At 36.5% G+C, this 24,499-nt stretch overlaps 1 protein-coding gene across 1 annotated transcript in view; it reads left to right on the top strand.

Moving 5' to 3' along the window:
- COL25A1 (collagen type XXV alpha 1 chain) overlaps positions 1–24,499 on the top strand; it is a 456,841-nt gene that overhangs the window by 289,461 nt on the left and 142,881 nt on the right. The window contains exons 6-7 of the mRNA XM_035030134.1: positions 12,101–12,127; positions 12,274–12,300. Of these exons, the coding sequence (XP_034886025.1) occupies positions 12,101–12,127; positions 12,274–12,300 (54 nt within the window). The remainder of the gene's footprint in view (positions 1–12,100; positions 12,128–12,273; positions 12,301–24,499) is intronic.

Below are 24,499 nucleotides of genomic sequence, written 5' to 3'. Positions count from 1 at the left end.
AAGTGCTTTAGGAATTCAAAACAGGGAAAACATCTCCAAAGGAGGGTCAAGTAAAGCTTAGGGAAGAGAAATCACTGAGATGAGCCATCAATGATGGGCCGTAATGACAGTGAGATTGTAGAGGGGTGGATACAGGATGCTTACTGGACTAAAATTTGTACTGGGACTAACATTTCTTTTAGAAACTCAAATTTCTGCTATGGTTATTTTTTTTTTCCAAATAGCTCCATAGCCCTAGTTGCCAGAAAAGAGGTTTCAAGAAGGTGTGCTATAATTATTCCAAGTCTAATGATAACTAAGAATGCTTATTCAGTGGAAAGAATGGCATAAACAGAGATACAGTGGTGACAGCTGTGAAGGGTCTTCTGAGAACATCTAGTATTCAAGGCTGACTGGAGGACAGGATCCTCATGTGGGGAATTGGGGCAGGGGTGGGAGAGGGGATAAAAGAGAAAAGAAAAGTTAGGAGCAGATCATAGAGGACTTTGGACATAGGCAGAAGTTAACATTTCATTTGGTGGGAATCTGAAGCATCGCCTAAAATAAAATTTTTAATTATGTAACTACTTCTTTGGGCAATTCTCAAACATACTCAAAAGGAAAAGAAAATGGTATCATAAATTGCCCTGGAACTGCTACCCAGCTTCAAGAATTATCAATGGCTGGCTAATCTTGTTTCATAAATCCCTTTCCCTTGTTTTTCTTGTTTTGTTTTGTTTGCTGATATATTTTTAAAAGCAAAACCTAGATATCATGTCATTGCATCTGCAAATACTAAAATACAAATCTCTGATAGGGCCTTTCTAAAATATAACCATCATTTCATTATCAACCCTAATAAAATCAACAATAATTTCTTATTATCATCATATTCAAATTTCCCCGGTTGTCTCAAACATGTCTCTTTATAGATGGCTTGTTTGAATCAAGATCCCAAACCCGGTTGGCATTTAATTGCTATAACTCTTCGGTCTCTTTTACTGTCTAGGCCTCTTCTCCTAAAAAAATTTTTTCACGTCACCAATTTTCCCACAACAGTTGATCTGTAGTCCATATACGGAATGCCCCATGTTCTGGATTGATCTCATTAAATCCTCATGGTGCTGTTTAGCTTGTTCCCCTGTCTTCTGTATTTCTCATAAACTGCGAGTTCCATTTAGAAGTTTGATTAGGTTCTGGTTCAATTTTTAGGAATAATCTCTTATGAAGGTGTAGCATACTCCCTTCTTCATTATATCAAGAGGCAGGTAATATTCTTTTGATCAGCAGGTCAAATGGTATTGGCCTGATTCCCTGCAACCTATCCTGTAACAGCTTTTGCATCCATGGAGGATTGTTGCCTATAATGACGTTTTCGTTGGGCCCTTGACAGTTTTGGGGCTGAGGAATATGTTCAGGAATGTGCTTTAGGAAATCTAATCTGACAAAAGTATATAGGATGAAATAAAGTGAGGGAAGACCTGGAGAGGCTTGTAGACTATTCTTGTTTTCCAGGAATAAGGATGCTGGCAACAAATATGGAAAGATAGATTCAAGGGATTTTGTGGAGAATGAAATCTCTGAGACTTGGCAATAGATTCCAATTGCCAAATCAAACATAACACTGACCTTTTAGAGTTGGAGGAGTAGTGGTGTGTTTAACAAAAACAGGAAGGTCAGGAGTCATGAGTGGCTTGCAGTAGAAATTGAGAAGTTTGGTTTGAGAATGATGAGTTTTAGCTGATGATGGTGTATCTTGGCTTAGACATCTGGTGAGCAGTTGGAAATGCAGCACTGCAGCCTGGAAAAGAATTGAGGACATGAGTCAGGTAATAATTAAAGCCTGGAGGGTACATTTGATAGCTGATGAAGGGAGTAAAGTGAAAAGACAAAAGGTTTAGACACAAATTTGGGCAATTGTGACATGTTTGGGTTTTGTCAACCCTTCCTCCCCAAAGCTCTGGTTTATTTAGTTATAGTTCAGCCCAAGGTGACTCCTTTCCAGGGCCCCAAAGACTGGCTCAGCAGTTTCCCTTCTCATAGCTTAGCTTTCTTCTTCCTAATGGAAAGAAATGCCCCCAAGACCAATATGTATTTCAACTCCTGTTACTTTATTTTTCCTAAAACCAGATTATAAAAATATGACTTCTACTCTGCTACCTCCCTTCTCTTTCCTCAAATCCAATTTTCTTTCTATGGCCAATCTATTATTAAACAAGTTTGATGGAGATAGTTTGAGAAGATAGGACCTTAAGGTGAGGGAATAGAGGGCAAAAGCAACTTTTCTTCCCTTTAACTTTTGGGGAGGGTGAATGGATGTGTTTGGAGAGCAAGGGGAAGAACCGAAGGGAACTGTATTGGTTGAAAAGACATGAGAGCAATGATACATAGCAGGCAAGGTTGCGGAGGAGGCATGGATGCATAGGTACAATACCACCTTCGCTCCACACAGAGAGGAAGTGAAGCTACGGAAGAATCTGGAGATGGAGAGCATGGTAGTTGTAGAAGCTTACATGAAAAGCTTTTGATCTTTTAGTCATCAACTGAGAGTGATAGAGACTGGGCTTCTAATTTGTATGAGAAGCTTGAGAATCATAGACAAGCCCTGAGATTCAGGCTCTTCTAGTCTCATTTGACAGTTGATTGTTTTTTATTCCTTCTCCATATCTCCTTAGACTCAAAGAGATATCTATCCTTATCCCTGTGTTGCGCTCAGTTGCCCTTCACAGAACTGCATCGTTTTATAGAATACTCTGAATGAAGCAAAGAATCAAACTGACCTGCAAAGCAGGCTTTCTTGAGTAGCCTGGGCAAAATTATGTTGGGACAGTATATTAGGAAGCATGCTGAAATAAACTATTGTAGATTAAACCCAAGGTTAAAGATGGATATACCTCCTTATACTTTTGAATTCTATTGAGGAGGGTAAGAGTATCATAGGATAGCTTACACCATTAGCTGTAAAATCACAGGGGCTACTGTGGGCATTTAGAGAGCAAGTTGATACTTTCTTTCAACAAAAAGAATGTTTAGGATTCCAAGTCTTTCACCATGGAGTTCATTTTATTTGACCTCTTAAAAATAAGTAAAAAAAAAAAAAACAAAGTTAAACAAAAAAATTTTAGCAGTCACTTAAAACATTTGGATATAAGGGATGAGGCTGGAGAGAAGGGAGCCCTTGGTTTTGATTGGCAGGAGCAGTAATTTGGCTGTATTTAATTTGTATTGTGTTAGAAAAGAAAGCCAGAGTGAGCTTCCCTGATTCCTGCTGTTTTATAAGCCCTTAACTCCATTGAGCTACATCAGTCTTACTTTTGAGAGTCCTTTTTAAATGTTTAGTTTTTCTAAATTTTCTTTTAGTGCTAGACCCCACTAATTGCTTCCTTATGGCAGCTGCTTATGATTTAAGACTGATCGTGGGCACATATAGTCAGTCCCTTGTTCAGGGCTTGAACTGACATCACAAAAGAACTTAAAGTTACGATCTCACCACAGAAAATGCCCAGAAAAGAATAGCTGTAAAAATTAGTTTTGCAATAGTGGGGCTGGTTTTGATATTTGAAATTTCTGTTTATACCTACCCCCTTTCCTGCTGGGTCTCTTTTAATCTTCAATGCAAAATGAAAGGTGTAAAGTCTGAAGCTATAAATCTGTTTATGGCTATAATTCCCTTCCCTGGTTTAGCAGAGTTTGACACTATAATAAACACGGCTCTTCTGCAACAACATTGAATCTGGTTCTTGTATAATTCTTTATGTGTTGCTGCTTTGAACACCAGGAGTTTTATTGCATTCTTTTCTTTCAGGGTGTTTCAATTCAGCAAAAAATTGATTGAGCACCTACTATATGCTGAGGGCAACTAGGTAGTTCTAGGGCCTAAAATGTAGTCTTGGTTAGTCATTAAAGTAATGTAGTTAAAACTGCAATGAACTGTTTTTGTCTTGCTTTGGTTTTTTTTTTTTTTTGGTAATAGTTCCTAAATATCGAGGTAAGCTATATTAAACCTTGTATTCTCCAAACATTTTCAACCATATGCCTAACATACTTCTTACCACATGGCCTCTTGATTTTAGGAAATCAATTATGTTTACCTTATTTATCCTCAGGTCAGATATCTGAGAAAAAAAATTTATTTTATGTTTACCATAATTAAAATATTAAAAACATTAACTGTGTACTTAATAATCACTACTATTGGTCAATCAGGCATTCTACAAATTGTTTCATGGACAACGTTTTATGTTAGCCAAATAATAAGCTTTGTTTTCCCAATTTTACAGATGAAGAAACTGAGGCTTAAAGAGTTTAATTAACCTGCCAAAATTCACACAAGTGATCACAACCAGGATTTCAATCTGAATCTGTTTGACTCCAAATCTTGAGCTCTTAACCACCAAGACACTTTATGTAGTTTATTTTGAAATAATTTCTCCAAATTATACTTTTGCTTTTATCAAATTTTTAAAAAGATTTATTTATTAATTTGAGAAAGAGAAAGTGAGAAGGAGGGAGAGAGAGTATGAGCAGGGGGAGGGGCAGTGGGAGAAGCAGACTCCCCACTGAGCAGGGAGCCCGACGCGGAGCTCAATCCCAGGGCTCCGGGATCATGACCTGAACTGAAGGCAGACACTTAACCAACTGAGCCACCCAGGCACCCCTATACTTTTGCTTTTTATTTTTATTTTTTTCTGAAGCATTTAAAAAGAAATTACAGGCAAACATACACACTCAGACACACACACACAGATCTATACTTACATATAGGACCTCCTACATTTTCATGTCAGGTTTTCCATAAAAAGTTTAAAATTTACACATTACCTGTTGAAGTTATTTGCAAAGTGAAAAGTCTATGAAACAAAAAAAGGTGATTTTAGGAAGAAATGTCCCTAAAAATGTATATTATGCTAGTAAAACAGAAAACTATAGAGTTCAAGGTTTTAGGTATATACTTGGAAGAACACACGTTCACATTTTAGTTAGAAGTGAGCCTAAGCTAACTGCATAAAACACTTTACTCAGAAGTATGGTAGATTTATCAACATGTAAATAGCTAGGGTCCTTATTTTTCAAGTGAGCACTGGATTTTTCCATTGTTACGATTGTATCCATTGTATGATTTTGTGAGTTTCAGATACCTGCTAAAAACTACCAAATTCAATTTATTCGTGAATGTATGGCTTAAGAGCATCTATCTCATTGGCACAATGGGCCAAATTCATGATGCAGTGAGAGAGTAGGGAGAAATCTTACCATCTGTATAATTGAGGCTTTTATCCTACTTGAATAAGGGAAAATGGGATATTCCCTGTTTCCTTCCTCAGTAGGAGACTGTGAACATTGATAGAGTAATGTTTGCAAGAATGCCTGAGAATGACCAACGCTGTAGACTTTGTCTTCCTTATCCTTAAAAAACTAGGGAAATTACAGCTCTTAAATATAGTAAGCCCACGTTCATCATGCAGTCTAAAAAGCAGAGGAAGAAATGTAATAAAGGGGCACTTTATTAATAAGTTAACACAGAGGAAGGATGGCCGCAGAGTATGGCCACCATACGTCATTTGTGCTCCTTTTACCCAACAGTGACGATAGAGAATTTTCTCTCTTTCTCAACTACTTCTGATTGGGCCAGCCAAGGCTGCCAACAATCAGTTTTGATTTGAATACCCCTAAAACCAGATTTAAAATTCTATATGGTTCACTTGGCTCTGGAGTTCCTGTGTTCATCAGAGTTGAAGCAGGGTAGGTCAACCATTTTCTGTTAATGCACTACGTTGTGAACTTTCAAATGAATCACCATGTTGGTGATCTGTCAATGGCTCTCATGTCCATTCCACTAACTGGTCTTGTTGGTTCTATCTCAGAAATGTCTTCTGAATCTAGAACTTCTTCTTTGTTCCCACGATCATCTGTCTCCTGGACCAAGGCAACAACTTCCTAAGGGTAACATTCCATGCTCTCAGAGTCCCAAGGAGCACACTTGATCTTATCACTCCCTTGTTAAATTGATGACAGAATTTGGCCCAGGGACTTGGGTATTACTAGCCAACCTTCCCAAATCTCACTATTCCACATTTCCACTCCTCACACCACATATGTTCTTACTCCCCTGAACTCCTTGTCTTTCTCTGATAGCATGATATTTTTTCACAGTTAGCATGTTCTCCCCTTCCACCTGAACTGCTTCACCCTTTGCCAGTCCCCTTTATCTCTGGCCAACTTTTAAGAGCCAGTTCCAAAATCATCTTTGGAACTCCAGTTCTCCCACTTTCTTTTCTCTCTGTACTGCCACAGCACAGCATTCATTCCACTGATTACAATTATGGTTACATATCCCTCCTCCAGACTCAGAGCACATTGACTGGCTGGTAGTTGGCCATAAATGCTTAGAAAATGAAACTTGCTGGTCTTCATAAGTCTATGGTAATGAAAAGATTAATCAGAAAAAGGGTTGTTACATTTCAAAAATGAAAATGATCTACACTTTTCTGGGATAAAAATCATAACTCCATTCTTATTCCAGCAGCTCTGGCTGCCAAGAATATCCAGGGTTTGCTCTTTTTCCATTTTTTTTAACTTCTAGCAGAATTTAATTTTGTTTTCATGATTGCCATCTATAAAAAATCATTCCCCCTTTAGCTTTTGCCATTCAAAGTAGGCAAATTTACAGTTCTAGTGAATGAAAGGTCTTAATTGAGATATCCAGGCTCCATGAATATATGTCTTTTCCAGCTATATTTCAATTACTTTTATGCAGGTTGAAATCCAACATTTTACTGAATCTCAATTATTGTGCCTCTCATTCATAATGCTTTTAGTTTGGCTTTATAATTTAATTGAAATAGGTAATAGAGCATGGAAAAAGATCTAAAATCTTAGTTACTTGGATAGAAATAGATTTGGGGAGACTGAAATTGGTATAGGCCAAGATCCACATTAAAGTCTTGGTACAAACAGAAGGATTGTTGCCATAAATTCTGAATTTGAATAAGGGCTAATTTGAAGTTTGCCACTGATATTTATAAATACTTTGGTAGTAAATTAATAACACTCTAACAACACTCTAAAAGAAATGTTCCAACTACTGACCAAGAACACTAATAATAAAAACTTTGTTAGCACTTTCAAAATTTATGTAATTAGGGCTAATAAGATAAAACTAATTAAAAATAATCATTTCAAATATTCTTATTTATTTATTTAAATGGACATAATAAAAGATCTGACTCCAATCTACTGGACCAGACCAGAAGGACAGGAATCCCAAGCCTTACATAAAGAGTCATAAATAATGATTCACTATTCCCTTATTTATGACCACTAGTTTTACCATATTTACTTATCATTGACCTCAACCTTGTTTTAGCAACAAAGTTTTATTTTCAAATAGTTACCAATGAATCACTGATACTGATACCTGAACAACAGATATGTCCACTATTAATTGCTAATTTGGTGCAGTTGGAAGCAACAAAATGCCATGGTAAAATATACTATAATTCAAATATTCATTCATTTTAATTATTGCCTATCCTTTAGTTAATATCAGTTTAAGGACAAAATAACTTAGTTACCCAGCTTTAATTTTAAAAGTTAATAATCGGGGCACCTGAGTGGCTCAGTTGGTTAAGCGGCTGCCTTCGGCTCGGGTCGTGATCCCGGGGTCCTGGGATCGAGTCCCATGTCGGGCTCCCCGCTCGGCGAGGAACCTGCTTCTCCCTCTGTCTCCTGGCTTGTGCTCTCACTCTCTCTCTCTGTCAAATAAATAAATAAATAAAATATTTAAAAAAAAAGTTAATAATCAAAAAAACCTTTCTTTCATTTGTAATATTTTGACCTAGAAGAAAACCATGGCTCCCAAATTTTGAAATACTATCTGTGTTTACTAAGGTCGTCCACGTTTTCCTTCAAATTCAATCCATATTTGCAGTGAAGAGGATCCAATTCAGAAAGGAGAGTGGGATTTCAGTCAGAACAGAAGAAAACACCTGCCATTAATCCCAAGAGCACAAGTGGGGTCTGGAGTGTCCGAAGCAGCCGCCACAGCTGTGAATGGAGGTTGACCTCTGCTTCGGTTCTGTCTTGAGCTGGCAGGTGCCAGGACGCCATTCTGTCTGCTCAGAAACATCCCCTTCTGAAGCAGCAGTATTTTATTGCTCAGTTGTGAATGCAGATTTTTATGTGTTCATGAATTAAGGATCCTTGCTTATGGCAAACTGTCTAAAGAGGTCTAGTTTTCATATGTGGCTTTGGCATTAGTCATTGGACTTTGGGGGAAAAAGTCATCTCTGCTCCCCACTGTAAAATTGTTTTAGAAAAGCTTTGACCTCAAACATGCCATATAACCTAATAAAGTGCCTTTCGAGGACTGGTACAATGAGAGGCTTGGCCTCTGAAATCTCACCAGCAAAAGCAAACTAAACTTCAAAGAGAAAAAGCTTTTGGGGGGAAAGGAGTGGGAGCAGGGGAGGGGCTCCATAGTAACTATAAGTATCTTTATAGTAGCTGGATTTTCTAGGGAGTTTTTCTTAATGCTGGTATCGGGAAGTGTTTAACTGTGGCACTAGACTATTAAGCTTTTCCAAAACAGACCACTCAGGTTTTCTAAATCAGCTTTTCCCACCATATCTTCCGTCAGTGCCTGGAACATTGCCAAACTCTTTATAGGCATTTATATATAAATGTATATAAAAATCAAAATACACTTAAATAACATGGTATTTCAATCAAGACTAGAATCTCCATTGTATTTCTGAGACTGGATGGTAGGTGTCCTCTCACTCTTTTTTGGGGTTTCCTTTGCCCCACCAAAAATAAAACCCTACTTGTAGAGCATTAGAGAACATTTCATGTGTTAAAAATAACCAAATAAATTCTTTAAACTTAATTTTACAGAGGTAGACACACAGTCTATACCAATTACTCACTACTCATTCACTGAAAACATTAATAAAACATTAAAATTTTACTGAAAACATAAAGAAAATAATTTCCTTGGTTTCCCTTTTTTTAATGGCAAAATTATTTTTGGGACAAGAGAAACAAGGGTTTGTTTAGTTGATTCCCTTATCTTAGCTCTCTCTCTCTCTTCTTTCTCACTCTGACCCTCCACAATTACTCTTTTTCTCATTTTGAACTTGAGATCTTGGGGTCACTACCCAGGATACTGGGAAATGTAATTGGCAGCATTTCAGAAGGCATCTGTTGAAGGCAGGCACATAGTCATCATTCTTTATGAGAATCTAGTTCTAGGGCTGTGTCCCAACACTTACCATCCTAACCTAGGCACACAGACTAGGTTAAAGTCCTGGCTAACTCACTTGCAAGAGACCTAACCTTGATAATCTTTGAGTTTCATTTTTGGCATCTATAAAAGGAATATCATAATACTCTCTTCATTGGATTGGGACCAGATGAAAGTTCTTTGTTGATGGTAAAATATATAAACTACAAGACATGATATTATTGTTATTATTAAGTTCATGATAACCTCACAGCTGTTACCAGAAGTGTCACAACTGAGAGTAGGAATTTAGTACAGTTCCTCTGCAGCAGATACTTAGCAGGAGATGTTTTAGTAGACAGAGTATTCCCACATTTCCACCTGAAGTGACATTGCAGGGACTTAGGAAGGAGTACTTTGCTAGAACCTTGGCTGTGCTTCTAGTCTAGACTTACACTTGTCTTCCAGCCCTGCCGAAGGTGAAGGTGAGAGATTGAAGGTAACTCTGAAATGCTCCAATTCCTCAAGTAGGCTGAGCCCTGGAACATGATTTCGTCTTTAAGAGCTAGGGGAAAAAAGTATTGATGTCTCTAGAATTAGTATGTCCTGCTGGCATTTTTGTTCAAAGATAAAGAAAAATCTCAATGTGGCTTAAGAACAGACAGCTGCCCAACAAAGTAGAAAATCCTAAAAAGAGCCACATCTATATGGTTATCTGATTTATGACAAAGATAACACTGTACTACAATGAGGAAAAGATTCATTTTCAATAAATGGTGTTGGGTTAATTTGATATTCACATAGGAGAAAAAGAGCATCTTGACTTTGACCTCACATCATGTACAAAATCAGTTCCCCATGAATTTAGATCTGAGTATGAAAAATAAAGAAATAAAGCCTCTATTTTTTTATTTTATTTTTTTATTGTTGTTTTCCTCTTTCAGTTTCCATGCCATCCAGACAGTATAAGTTTAACATACAGTGTTGTATTTATTTTAGGTGTACAATATAGTGAGTCAACAATTCAATACAATCCTCAGTATTCATCATGATAAATGTACTCTTAATCCCCTTCACCTATTTCACCCATCCCCCACCAACCTCCCCTCTGGCAACCACCAGTTTGTTCTCTATAGTTAAAAGTCTGCTTTTTTGGTCTCTTTTTTTTCTTTGTTTTGTTTCTTAAATATCACATATGAGTGAAATCATATGGTATTTGTCTTTCTCTGTCTGACATATTTTACTTAGCATCATACCCTCTAGATACATCTGTGTTATCACATATGCAAGATTTCATTCTTTTTTATGGTTGAGTGATATTATATCATATATATGTATATATTACATCTCTTTTTTATTTATCTTAATTTTTAAAAAAATTAATTCTAGTATAGTTAACATACAGTGTTATAGTAGTTTCAATAAGGCTTTTAGCTTTTAGAATAAACATAGAAGAACCTCTTTATGACCTTGGAGTAAGCAAAGATTCCTTAAGTGGAATACAAAAAGAGATAAAGAGAAAAAAATGTTAAATAGAGTTTTATTAAAATTGAAAACTTCTGTTCATTGAAACCTAGTTAAGAGAATATAAACACAGTACACAGAGTGGGAGAATATATTTGCAAAAAATAACTGATAGAAAACTCATAATCAGAATAATGTAAAGTACTCTCACACCTCTCGATATATATAGATATTATAATATGTAAAGAACTCTGGTAAGTCTAAAGGACAACTCAGTAGAAAAAGGGCAAGAGACGTGAATAAACACTTTGTGGGTGAAGTTACAAAATGGACAACACATGCATTAGAAGGAGTTAAGCTAATTAATCACTGGAGAAATGCAAATTAAAACAGTGTGAAACTACTACACCTCCCACCAGAATGTCTAAAACAAAAAAAGATGGAAAATGCCGAGTATTGATGATGATATAGGAGAACTGAAATTCTTGTATACTGGTGATGGGAGTGTAAATTGTTAGAACCACACTGAAAAACGATTTGTCAGTACCTACTAAAATTGAACATATTAGGTATTTTCTATAACCCAAAATTCCACTCCTAGATTTACACCCAACAGAAATGCATACAGTTTTTAATCAAAAGACATAAAGTTAGGATATTTGTAGCAGCATTATTTTTAGTAGTCAAGACATAGAAACGCCTGAAAACAAAGGGCCATCAACCAAGTAGAATAAACAAATAAATTATGGTTTATTCACATGGTGGAATATTATAAAGCAGTAAGAACAAACGATCTACAGCACACACAAAATTATGAATACATTTTACACATTGAGCAAAGGAGGTCAGACTCATACTGGTATCATTCCATTTCTGTAACTACAAAAACAGACAAACTGTTTTGTCAGAGGTCAGAAATAGTAGTCACTGTTGGTTGAGAGTAATGACAAGAAAATGTCACCACAGTCCTTCTGGATTTCCTTAGCTGATTTCTACTTGCATAGGTACATTTAGCTTGTAAAAATTTATCCAGCATATTATATACTTATGACACGTGGACTTTGTGTACTTTTCTGTGTGTGTGTGTGTGTGTGTGTGTAGTATAGCAGTATATATGTACTATATACTATGGTATAGTACCATATTTTACTGGTATATGTACCAGTATGGTATAGTACAATGCATACCGGTATATGATATATACCATACTATATATACCATTATACTATATATGATAGTATGTGTATTATACCACTTTCACATTCTAACCATCTTACAATTATAATTTAGAACCTAAAATTCCTTGATAAACCTCATTGACCGGTATACCTCTTTGCCCTTTGCATGAATCTTGCAGCTAACTAGCTGATATATTCAAGCTACAATTTTTTAAATTTATTAAAACATTTCTTTCTTTCTTTTTCTTTTTTTTAGGGCCCTCCTGGTCCAAAAGGTGATAAGGTAAGAAAATGTGTAGCAGAAACTAATTAAGTTAGTGGAAATCCATTGGTATGACTTATGCTATGTTATATTTTGGTCTTTTTAATGAGCATCGAATGCAGCCTTTATGCTAAAACTATTTATCATCTCATCTTCCTACTCTACAGGGAGAACAAGGTGATCAGGGACCTCGGGTAAGTTGTATTCTTCCAATCCTGGGCAGAAAATTGGTTTTCAGCTCCAAACTTATTGAATTAAAGTAGCCCTGGCTTTATAACATGTCTTTGTGTCATGGTTTAGTAATAGCTGGCAAAAAATACCATCCCACTTGTAAGTGAAATAGCCTTAATAATAATTAATGGGTATATCCTGTAGCATAGCTTTAAGTTGATACCTATAAGTAGGACACTGTACAATAATTAGCCCTACTGATGAAGGGCCAGATCACTACTAAAGAGTCAATAACAACCACCATTCCGATGGCTATTGGGTCCTTCAGATTTGCATGCATTGTTTTGTATGCATTGTTTTGGATTCCTGTCGAATTTGGCCTTTTTCTGCAGTTAAACTTTATGTGCTATTGCATAAATATGTTACATTATAGATGAAAATATTAATGCATTTTATATTTGTATTCCTCATCATAAATTTGAATAACACTTATTTGAATTTCTTATTTTTTATAGATTTTTAAACAGATAAAAGGTGTAATATAACAGTGTTCCAAGGAGGAGGGGCATTCTTTTATTCTTCTCAAATGTGGCTCTTTTAACCATTATAACACAATGGTGAATGCTTTGTTGTTACCTTGGTAGTGCCAAGTCCTCTGCTTCACATCTGTGCCTTATTACCCAAATGTTCAGACATACTGTTCCAATGATGTAGTGGCTCCGTTCAGACATACCTCTCAATTTTCTCATGTCACTATGCACAAAAGCGAGTATTTGGTTGAAGAGTCATTTTTTACAGTGGAAAAGCACATTTAAAACTTTCAGGTTGAAAACAGAAACTGTAGGGTTTTTGTAAAATGCGCTGTGTGTAGTTAATTATTGAATTCATTTATACTGCAGTAGATAGAGGTTTTATTGCAAAAGATGTAGTTGATGCAAACCTGAAAAATTTGTTGTCTTATCTCTTCATGTTTATTAAACTAGATAGAAGGTAGGCTATGATTTGTTTTCCTTTCCATTCTTCAGCCATTTCTTTATATAAAAATAATGACCATGCCTCAGAGCATTTTGTTTCTCAAGGCAATTATTTTAGCCGATGACTAGCTTCAAGCTAAAAGCTCATGTTAATGGTCAAGGAGATTAAACATCATGATATCTGTCATGGATGTGAATGGAATAAAATTCTCATAACCTTAAATGATTAGAACATAGCCACTTGCTCTGTATGTGGTGATTATTCACATGGCATGTCTCCATGTATCGAGTATCGTTTATTTCTGCACGACATATCAAAATCACTCAACTTGCCCTTTCCAGGTAAGGGGGAAACTGTTTCCATTCTGAGAAATCTTCTTTTGGCAAAGGAAGTGAAGGGGTGGTTCACAGCTCAGCTGTCATCAGTATGCACGCAGTCCTCATTTTCAAAAAGGTGTGTTGGCTTTCATCGTTCCCAAAAGTGATGATTGATTATAAAGCCAGGCCAAATTTTCAGGATGAAACCTGAAACCATGTGAAATTCACCTGGTTTCATGTTGCATTACAAACTAAGACTTGGACCAGGTTCCTTGTGAGTTTGGCCAAAGTTCATGAACTTCTTTGACGAACCCAGACTGCCTTTCATACAGATTTCAGCCAGTTTTCACACTGACTGAGGCCTGGTTTCACACAATTCAGGGCCCATTTAGCATTTCAGGTGGAAAGTGGCAAAAATTGATCCCATTTTCCCCAGGATTTTGCTTTTTGTTGAAGGAATTTGGATTGATTTTATCATGCAGGGTGAATCTTCATGGGTGAAAAACTAAAATGTCCTGGAAAGTATATGTGAAAAAGAATGAGAACCTACCAAATTGCCTGTCTTTTCTCAGATTCCTAATTTAGAAACAAGGCAGGTTACATGTAGCACTCTCCGAAAAATAAACCTTACTTTCTGGTAAGAAAGTATTAGCTACTTATTAGGAAATTTATCATATCAAGATAGTAAAATGAAGGGTTTATATTTCCAGAGATATCAAAGGTAAGTTAGAACTGGAAAAGTCTTCTATTTTAATGAGAATTCACTTTACTCACATGCTCTGTAGGCACACTATCTAGTTAATGCTCATGGAGAAAAGATCTCTTTTCTAAAATGTAGATCTTTGTATTTGAATACCGTGCCCATTTTTATCCTATCATAGTTTTTGAATTCAACTTTTTACCATTTGTTTCAAGTAGCTTATTTCTTTCCATAATTAACAATATGACCCTCCATCATTTCAGTTCTTTGTTAGCTTACCTACTGTTAAAGGATTTCTACTGTTTCCTTCAATATGGGCTCCCCCCCCTTTTTTCTTTTTGGCTTCCCAAGTGTCAAACAGGAATATATTAAGCCATATTATGTGATTCAAAGCAGGAAAGTGTTGAAGATAATATATACATTAAGAAGGTGAAACTATTTTGAAACACTTATACATATATTTAGCAATATACATTGAACTTCTGTTATCTTCAAGATACCATGCTTAATACTATAGAAACTATAAATGGATCCATTTTCTCTTGCTTTTACTACCACCAAATTCAACCTATCATCTCATCTTCTTGACTACTGTGGCATGCTTCCAAGTAATCTTGCTTCTACTCTTGACCCTGTATAATCCATTTTTTACACAGCAGCCAGAGAGATCATTTTATATTGTAAATTAGATCATGTTGCTCCCTGTTTTAAACCCTAAGATGAAATCCAAACCACTTTTCTTGGCCTTCATGAATCTTCAAGATCTGACCCTTGCCTAACTCTCTAACCTCATGTCACACCACTCTTCTCTTCCCCCCACCATGCTCCAGCCACATAGTCCTCTATGTGTATTTCAAACACATCACACTGGAATGACTTTCTATTTGCTGTATTCTGGTCTTCTGGTGATTGGGTTCTTCTTATGACTGAGATTTCATCTCAAATACCTCCTTGGGGAGAACTTCCCTGACTACCCAATCTAAATATGAGATTATCCTATTTTGTGTATTTATTTACTTGCTTGTTATCTGTAAAACATGCCCCACCATTTACATAAACTCTGTGAGAGCAAGGACTTGGTCTACCTTGTTCATACCACCATCAGCTAGAACAATAAAGACTCAATAAATATTTGTTGAATGTTAAAATAAAATATTATTACATCATTACTGCCCTCAAATTGCTGATAATCTCATGGGTGCCTGAATAAGAAAACTATGTCGTTGTGTTATCTGCCTTAAATAACAATACCAAGAGATGCTAAACAAGTGAACATTCTTCCATTTTAAATGATCATTGGACACTGTGGAAGAGGTGACACTTGAGCTAGGACTTGATAAATGGAGAATCTTTAGAAGAGAAGATGAAGAGGAAGACATTACACATTCCAGAAAGAAGAAATAGTACAAACAGTATTACACAAGTAGGAAATGACAGGATTCATTAAAGGACAATAATATTTTTAATTGCCAAGGATATAAGTTAAATATAGAAAAATTATATCATATAGGTTGAAATTTTTTTAAAAGATTTTTTATTTATTTGAGAGAGAGACCGATATTGAGAGAGAGAGAGAGAGAACACAAGCGGGGTGAGGGGAAGAGGGAGAAGCAGACTCCCTGCAGGGAGTGAGTTGGTTCCTTTCATTTAGGGTTAGGATGGATATTCAGAAAGGAGAGATTTGCCATTGCATTTAAAGGCAGGCATAAGGTTACACAGGCGTACTGAGAAAACATGCCTATACATGCATTGTACATTATGTTAATGAAGCTTGTGCTCCTCCTTGAGCAGAGACTTTAACATTATACTGAGGCAGAGGTAACTATTGGGCAAGTGGAAGGTGCTATGGGAATCCACTAAGAGCTAGTATAATTGGATGGGACCTTGGGCTCATTATCTCTCCTAGGCCTTGCTTGAATGAAAGGCCTTGCCTGTTCATATGCTGGAACCATATCAGTTGACCTTGAGTCTAGCCTTCTGTAGAGACTATTAGTGGATTTGTTAGTGGGGTCTGAAAAGACAGAATAGCTGATTAGGGGGAAATGGTTCTCTGAAAAACAAGCTTTAAACTTTCTGCTAGTTTCAACTTCATTGACCCTATGGGCACAGTTTCAATCTCATCAATAGGATTTGTCACAAGTGCCAAGCAAAAACTCAAAGAGGGAAAACCAGGGATGACACTAGTAGAGGAGAAATTAATAAGAAAGAGTCTTTTTTTTTTTTTTAAGATTCTGTTTATTTATTTGACAAAGAGAGAGACAGCGAGAGAGGGAACACAAGCAGGGGGAAGGGGAGAGGGAGAAGCAGGCTTCCCGCTGAGCAGGGAGCAGATGCGGGGCTTGATCCAAGGACCTTGGGATCATGACCTGAGCCAAAGGCAGATGCTTAATGACTGAGCCACCCAGGCACCCTAAGAAAGAGTCTTTAAGCAGAGGGTGGGAGATGAATTCAATCCATATTGGATTTACATCTAAGAGCTGTGATCATTGGTGACTTGTGGCCAGGGTCAAGTTAAAAAAAAATGCAGTCAGGGAATAAAATAGGAAGATACTGAGGTGAAAATTCAGCACAAATCTTTTAACTGGATGTAGGGGCTGATGTTGAGAAAGGGTGTAAGGATAGGGCTGAAGTTTCTGGCTTGATAAAATTGGTCAGGTCACAGTCCGAAGTATAAATAAGTTAAATTTTAGTTGTCTTGAATTTGTGATCTGGATGAATTATTTCACTGGAATAACGTAGCAAACAATTGGAAGCATGAGACTGGGAATCTGGGATGGTATCATAACCGTTCCATAGCTGGACTGACCCAGAGTGAGAACTGAAACCGTGGAAGTGGAAAAATAGTGCGCGAAAGAGTGAAGTGAGAACCACTTTAGAAATATCCACATTTAGGGAGTGGGTCAAAGAAAGAGAGTCAGAAAAGAGAGTGAGTATTCATTCAAAGGCAAAACCAGGACACTACAAAATTTGAACACTAAAGGAGGAACTACTTTATTTTTTTTTAAAGATTTTATTTATTTATTTGACGGAGAGGGTGAGAGCCACAAGCAAGGGAAGCAGTAGAAGGAGAGGGAGAAGCAGTCTCCCGGCTGAGCAGGGAGCCTGATGCGGGACTTGATCCCAGGACCCTATGATCCTGACCTGAGCCAAAGGCAGACGCTTAATCATCTGAGCCACCCAGGTGCCCAAGGGGGAACTACTTAAAAAAAAAAAAAAAGGTGGCCAACGAAATGCTCTTAGTAAAAGGAAAGCCACAGGGATGAGGTCTATAAAAAGCCTATGATTTTGATGTTCTGGAGTCATGAGATATTAAGGGAGTACATTTTGTTAAACAACAGAAGTCAGATTGCAAGAAGTGAAAAGGTAAATTGGAGGAGAGTTGACTATCTTTGAATACTGTTGATGGCATGATTTAATGCAGAAGAAAGTGGGCTAACTTTTTTGGCATGTGCTTGCTTTCTGTCAGTGTACATTGAACCAATTTTGAGCTTACAATTTTAGGTATAATATAGCAACCATAGATATCATTTGGTTTTATCCTACAAGACACTGAGTGTTAGATTTCCACAGCTGAATGCATCCTGACGTTAGAATTGCATTTCCTCCTTGTTTCCTGGGGAGATGTCATTACAGATTTGCCATTAATCTTCAGTGCATTTGTGCAAATGTCCATACTTCAGCAGTTAGGCCTTTGGGCTGTATGGTGGGGATGGGGCTTTTTCTGTGATGTCAGTCACCAAGTCTGTGCTCCGTTTCATCCTCATAAGTTTGTGGTACAGAGTTCTGAGGCTATGACTGTAGTCTGCATTCAAGCAGAGGTTGGAGACCTGCTGTCAGGGAGTTTTAGGGGCATTCCTAGGCTGAACAAGCATTGGACCAGGAAATAATACCTCCCACATCATAATTATAATTACTTAGTCTTACAACTTGCTGAACACCTTCCTAGGCAAGTTGCGCACATCATCTCTGAGCCTTACTACAGTTCAGCAAGATAGGATACGAGGGAAGAAAAGTAGGAAAAGTGCATGCAGTGGGGTGAGATGATTATATCCACATGGGCTGGGGTCAGACTGCATGGGACCAAATTATGACTCTACCACTATCTGCCCCTATGGTTATGATAGGGATTAAATAAAATAATGTATGAAAATAATCTGTAACAAGTCCTTGACAGATCATAGCTGATCATTCTCACCATATTGCACATGAAGAATCTGGGGTGAATAACTTGCCCAAGTTTACATAATTTATAAGTGGTAGGAAAATGGATTCATACCCAGCTCTCCCGGCCCCCATTTTGTACCTTTGCCAGTGGGTCAGGCTGCTCCCTATCAACAAGGTAGTTGTTATAGTCCTACTGCTTCCCTTGCTTGTGGCTCTCACCCTCTCTGTCAAATAAATAAATAAAATCTTTAATGTGAAGCAACAGGGATGACAAAAATACCTATGGCTCAAATAATAACACCAATAATAAGGATAAGCAATTTTATTGATCACTTAAAATACACCAACCATTCTATGAAGACATATCTTTTTTTTTAAATTTTATTTATTTATTTGAGAGAGAGAATGAGAGAGAGAGAGCACATTAGAGGGGGGAGGGTCAGAGGGAGAAGCAGACTCCCTGCTGAGCAGGGAGTCCGATGCGGGACTTGATCCTGGGACTCCAGGATCATAACCTGAGCCGAAGGCAGTTGCTTAACCAACTGAGCCACCCAGGCACCCCTATGAAGACATATCTTATTTCAACAACCCTATGAAATAGTTGTCTTCATTACTTCCATTTAATAGATGAGGAAACCAAGATTTAGAAAATTTAAATATTTTGTCCATGATAACAGAGCCAGTCAGTGGCAGAGCCAGGATTTGAGGCTATGTAATTCTAGATTACATTTTCCAATATATTTTCTCATTTATCCTGAAAAGTAATGCTGTGAGTTAGTTAGTAGCATAAATAATAATATGACCATTTTTTTAAAGATTTATTTATTTATTTTAGAGAGAGTCGGGGGGCAGAGGGAGAGGGAGAGAGAGTCTCAAGCAGACACCCCGCTGAGTGTGGAGCCCAACTCTGGGGCTTGAACTCATGACCCATGAGATCGCGACCTGAGCTGAAACCAAGAGTCAAACGCTTAACTGACTGAGCCACCCAGACACCCCATAATATGACCTTTTTTTTTTTTCTGATGAGGATTGAGCCCAAGCAGGTTAAATGACTTCTACAAGTTCTTGTACACACATCTACCAAAAGACAATGCTAGGAGTCAAACCCAGATTTCAAGTTCCACTCTCTTTCCACGATAGCAAGCTGCCTTCAGGAGGCTGCTAGGACCTTTTCAACTTTAAAGTTCCATGCCTCTGGTAATGAGAGTGAAAAATCTGGGGAACAGAAGTGCAAATAGGAACATCTTTTTCTTTGCAGTCGTGGTAGTTTCAATCTTTATAATTCATGCACTGTTGACCTTCCAGAAAACAAATGAGTGAATGTCCCATAGTCATACCCAAGAACCTCATGTAACATGAGGGGACAGGGAAATGCTGGTCCCCATCCAAGGGACATCAGAATACCCATTCACCTCATTATAATACAATTTTTCTTCTCAACTGGGTGGCACCAATTTGAAAATTATAGTATAATATCAAGATCCTGGTATATTAGCTATTAGTGATTTTTTTCCTTTAGGATAGATAACCAGATTAATAAAGTCTGTTTTTTGCTGTTCATAATGCTGTGTTTACATGTTCTACAAGGTATTTTGATTCTGCTTTTATTCTGAGCCTCTCTTTGCAAAAGATTGCTTTACATTTCTTCGTCAGTCACAGAACCTGAATGTCAAGTGTAAAAGACTCAAGATTTTCAAGGCTTTTCAAAACCATTGTTGTCTGCACCCATTACTACTACTACCATCGCTCTTCAAAGAGGACTTCTTGTTTGCCCAGTTCTTAAGGGCCTCTGCCCTTGTCATGAACCACAGCCCTGGGAATCACAATGGTACTCAAGGCTTTGATGTTAATGGCTCATATTTCTTTTCCCTATCTTAGGGACTTAAAAACATATTTTTAAAAATAAGCAAAACTGTTTTAATGTTTAATACTGTCTTTTTAAATTAGGGTACTGTGTTGTTCTGAAATTGTGGCAAGTTTATCAATCAAACTTAGGCAATAAAATGAACAAACATCATGAAGTTATCTTTTGACTATACATTAATCTTCTAATCAGTTGGCTACCATCACCTTGCCAAATAACACAGAGACCTGATAAGTAAAAGATTTAGTGGTTATTGGTCTTAACATCACCAGCCAGCAGCTGGTTTTAAATGAGTCCTGGGCTCTCACAGTTTCAGTAAGCCACCCAGGAGCTCCGCTTAACTATTTTCATAAAGTTCTTTCTCTTCCCCGTGTATTCAAGTAAATTTTCATAACAGCTGGGACTACGCAAAACTGATAGCATCTTAAAAACATCTTCGGCAAGACAGATTAAGTTCCAGAAGAGGAAAGCATTTAGAAGTTTATTTTATTATCTTAACCTTGTTGACTTGAATGATTAAACAGATTCTTTGGCTCTGCTAAAACATTTAGGCCTGGATATTAATTTGATGTCCTTATTTACTTAACCCTTGCTTTCTCTTCAGCACTAATGAATACGCTACTCATTTGGTACTGAATGTATTGCCTGTGAAAAGCGAAGGGATAAAACACAATGGAAAGAAATAAATTGTGAGAAAATTATTTTAATGCTTTCCAGATTCAGCAGAAGTTGGCATAGAAACAGCAAGCTCGTTAAGATTTGCAAACGTTCTTATTGTATTTTTTATAATCAGAGTTCTCTTTTGAGTGTTCTCTGTCATACTTCAAACCACTAAGAACTGGTTTTGAGCTAAACCTAGGAACATTTGTAAATGTGTCCTGATGTGGGTCTATTTAAAAAAATAAGTTGTTTTTGCAAACAATTGTTGATATGTAGACGATATTTCCCTTGGAATTCAGTGTTGCGAATTATATCTCAGTTATTGGTTGTATGGCTGAGCCCATCAAATAAGAAAAAGAAAAACATTTCAGGTCTTGTGCATCTTTGTCTAGTGTAAAAAAAATATGTTAGTAAACCTATAAATATAGTAATCCGGTGGGGTAAACCTTTATACAAAATATTTGGAAGTAAAGTGAACAATTTGCCAACCCTTATATTAAAACAACAACAAAATAGTGGAAAGCTTCAGATTTGAGCCTTTAGCTGAAAATTCTATTAATAACCATGGATGTATTAAAATTAAATAAAAATCCATCCTAAACATATCCTCTGACAAGGAATTCTAGAGAATGATTTCAACCAGTTTAAAAAGCCATTGGGAAAAATAAATAAATAAATAAATAAATAAATAAATAAATAAATAAATAGCCATTGGGTTTTCTTTCAATGTTTTTAATGTAATGACTTCACAATAAAATAATTATTCATTCCATTTTATGAAGCAAAGATTTCATTTGTCCCCAGTCTTGTACTCAATGCTTAAATAAACTGCAGTAGTCTCCTTTTTACTCTTGTACATGATTTATTGAAAGGATATATACCTTTCAATCTTTTCAGGCTAATGTGCACCATTTCACATTTAAAAAAAAAATGAATGGAATGAAAGTTTTCAGATGAAAAAGGATACATGCATATATATTTAATATTATTCCATTTATATTTTTTGTTTGAATTTTTTTAAGTACTTACAGGTATCTTCTAAATAATTTAAATAATTCCTTGATACATTCATGATCTTCTATCAAATACAAAATTATACATATTTTATTCTTTTTTATCGTGTATTTAAGCAAGTTAATTTTCACTTGAATTCAAATGTAGGAGTCTTATGTTTATTAATCCATATAGTTTGGAGCTATGGTTTGCATTAATGCCTGCAGCTGAAGCATATAATGAAACGTGGAGGGAAAGATAGATTTGGGGTTGGTGACTTTCAATATTAGAAAAGGAAGAGACAGTAGCCTTTAGGTAAATATATTAAAATTTGTATTTGAATGGACAAAAGGTTGAACATACTGTAGTTGATAATATCTATGAATAACATGCATATTTCAAGTAGGAAATACAGAAAATTAAAAGCAATTGACACTAACAAAATCCAACACAATTCCCACCATTCTATTCCCATCACTTCCAAATGCAGCAACAAAAATGTTAATGAAGTGGGTTCACCAAGTAGAAATCAAGAAAGTATGAAACAGCAGGTTTTTAATGGTGCATCAGGATTTGCAGAAGGGATTAGAATACAGGATTATATTTTTGATTCTTCCCTTAAGAATGGGTGAAATAATGGCTTATGCATTGACAGATCATGTTTAGAGAGAACAGTTCCTGTAGGTCTGAATGAGATGAATCTCTGGAAAGTCATTTAGTGCCAGACAGCAGCACCCTTTCATAAGCATACCTGCATTAATGTGTCCAACAGCTTCTGGTAGCAGACATAGCCTGTAAATCACAAGTGGCAAACAGGACTGGCTTTGTTGAAAAATAATGTCAGTTGCAAGGTCCTACTTCAAATGCAGTTCTATAGTGACTTTGGAGGGAGGCAAGAAGCTTTGATTTTCATCTCTTAGAAGTCAGTTAAATTTTGTTTGAAAAATGTTGATATTCAGAGAATTCATTACCGATCACTAGTTTTTTTAAATATTTTGCACAAACTTTTGAATGATTTAACACACAAACAAATAATAAAAACAGTAGTCATAAGAATAAAAATAATAGCAATAGTAATAATGCAACATTATTGTTTTCATAGTTCCTTATACCAAGAAAACTGGGCAGTCTTATCGTGCTTTATTAGTTTGTGAGTCTAGCATGAATCTGTTAATAAAAGAACCTTAGTGATGGAAAAGATGGTATCAAAACCCTCTAACGTAGTGTTCAAAACATCAAAGAACTAGTAACATTCATTCCAAGACAGGAACTTTAGTTAGCAACAGACCTGAAAGAATTCATTAGAATTAAGAATGAAAATAGGGAAATGATGATGGGTAAGCAAGAGGAGAGAGAAATTGATGTGGCACATGTCAATGCTGTTACAACTTGAAGCCCATGAGATGTGATGTGAAATAGAAAAATTAACTGTAACCTTAGGAAGTGCAGAGGGGCAACAGGTGGTAATTCCTGCCTCATTCCCACGTCTTCATATCAGCCTGAACATTCTGAGTTTATTGGCAGGTTTGAAAAAAGACTGAATGAGATACCACCAACTTTTTTATTAAGATTACATTCCGTTGTTGTTGTTTTAATTTCTTTATTCCTTGGGCCTTTCATCAAGCTTATTTTCAGAAGAATCTATTAAAATTGTGGCTCAACCTCGATGTCTCACCCAAGTCTTGAGCCCATTGTGACTTAGAGGAGGTCATCACTTTGTGGGATTTTCAGGATGGCTGAAGAGAAATTCTTCTGCTGGAAGATAGGAAGTAGGGAATGAGGAGTGTGACTCAGGGAGACATGCCCAAATGCAGAGCACACCAGAGAATCTTCTAAAACATGCCTGGTTCTAAGTTGCGTAGGTTGTGTTACTTTGTCTTTTTCAAGGCTTACAAGTTATTTCTCATATTAAGAATTATCAAACACTTGCCTTTTACACAGCCAGTTGATTAAAATATTACATTGTATATCACTCTGTACATAGGTGTTTGTACATATATCAATTTTCATTAAGGAATTATTCTATCTATAGAGATATTTTATATACACATATACCATGTGTGAATATTTACTTAAAATTGCAGTTGCCTATACTATCTTTATGAAACAGTTCCCCATGAGTATAGGTTATTATTCACATATACAAGATCTAGATACATTCAAATTTGAACCTACTTTTGTTTATCCTCTAATTCCTATTAAGAAAAGATAGGCAATGGCCAACAGACACATGATAAGATGCTCAACATCACTAATCCTCAGGGAAATGCAAACCAAAACCACAAAGACATAATCACCCCATACCAGTCAGAATGGCTAGTTTCAAAAAGGCAAGAAATAACAAGTATTGACAAGGATAGGGACAAAAGGGAACCCTCATGCACTGTTGGTGGGAATGTAAATTGGTGCAACCACTGTGGAAAGCTGTATGGAGGTTCCTCAAAAAATTAAAGATAAGAATACTAGATGATTCAGTAATTCTACTAGTGAGTATTTACCCAAAGAAAATGAAAACACTAATTCAAAAAGATATATGCACCCCTCTGTTT

The sequence above is a fragment of the Mirounga leonina genome, unplaced genomic scaffold (genome assembly GCF_011800145.1).
Source record: "Mirounga leonina isolate KUSES-001 unplaced genomic scaffold, KU_Mleo_1.0 Mir_357, whole genome shotgun sequence".
Classification (NCBI taxonomy): domain Eukaryota; kingdom Metazoa; phylum Chordata; class Mammalia; order Carnivora; family Phocidae; genus Mirounga; species Mirounga leonina.
Note: the sequence above shows the minus strand (reverse complement) of the source record. Positions and strands in the feature narration are given on the sequence as shown.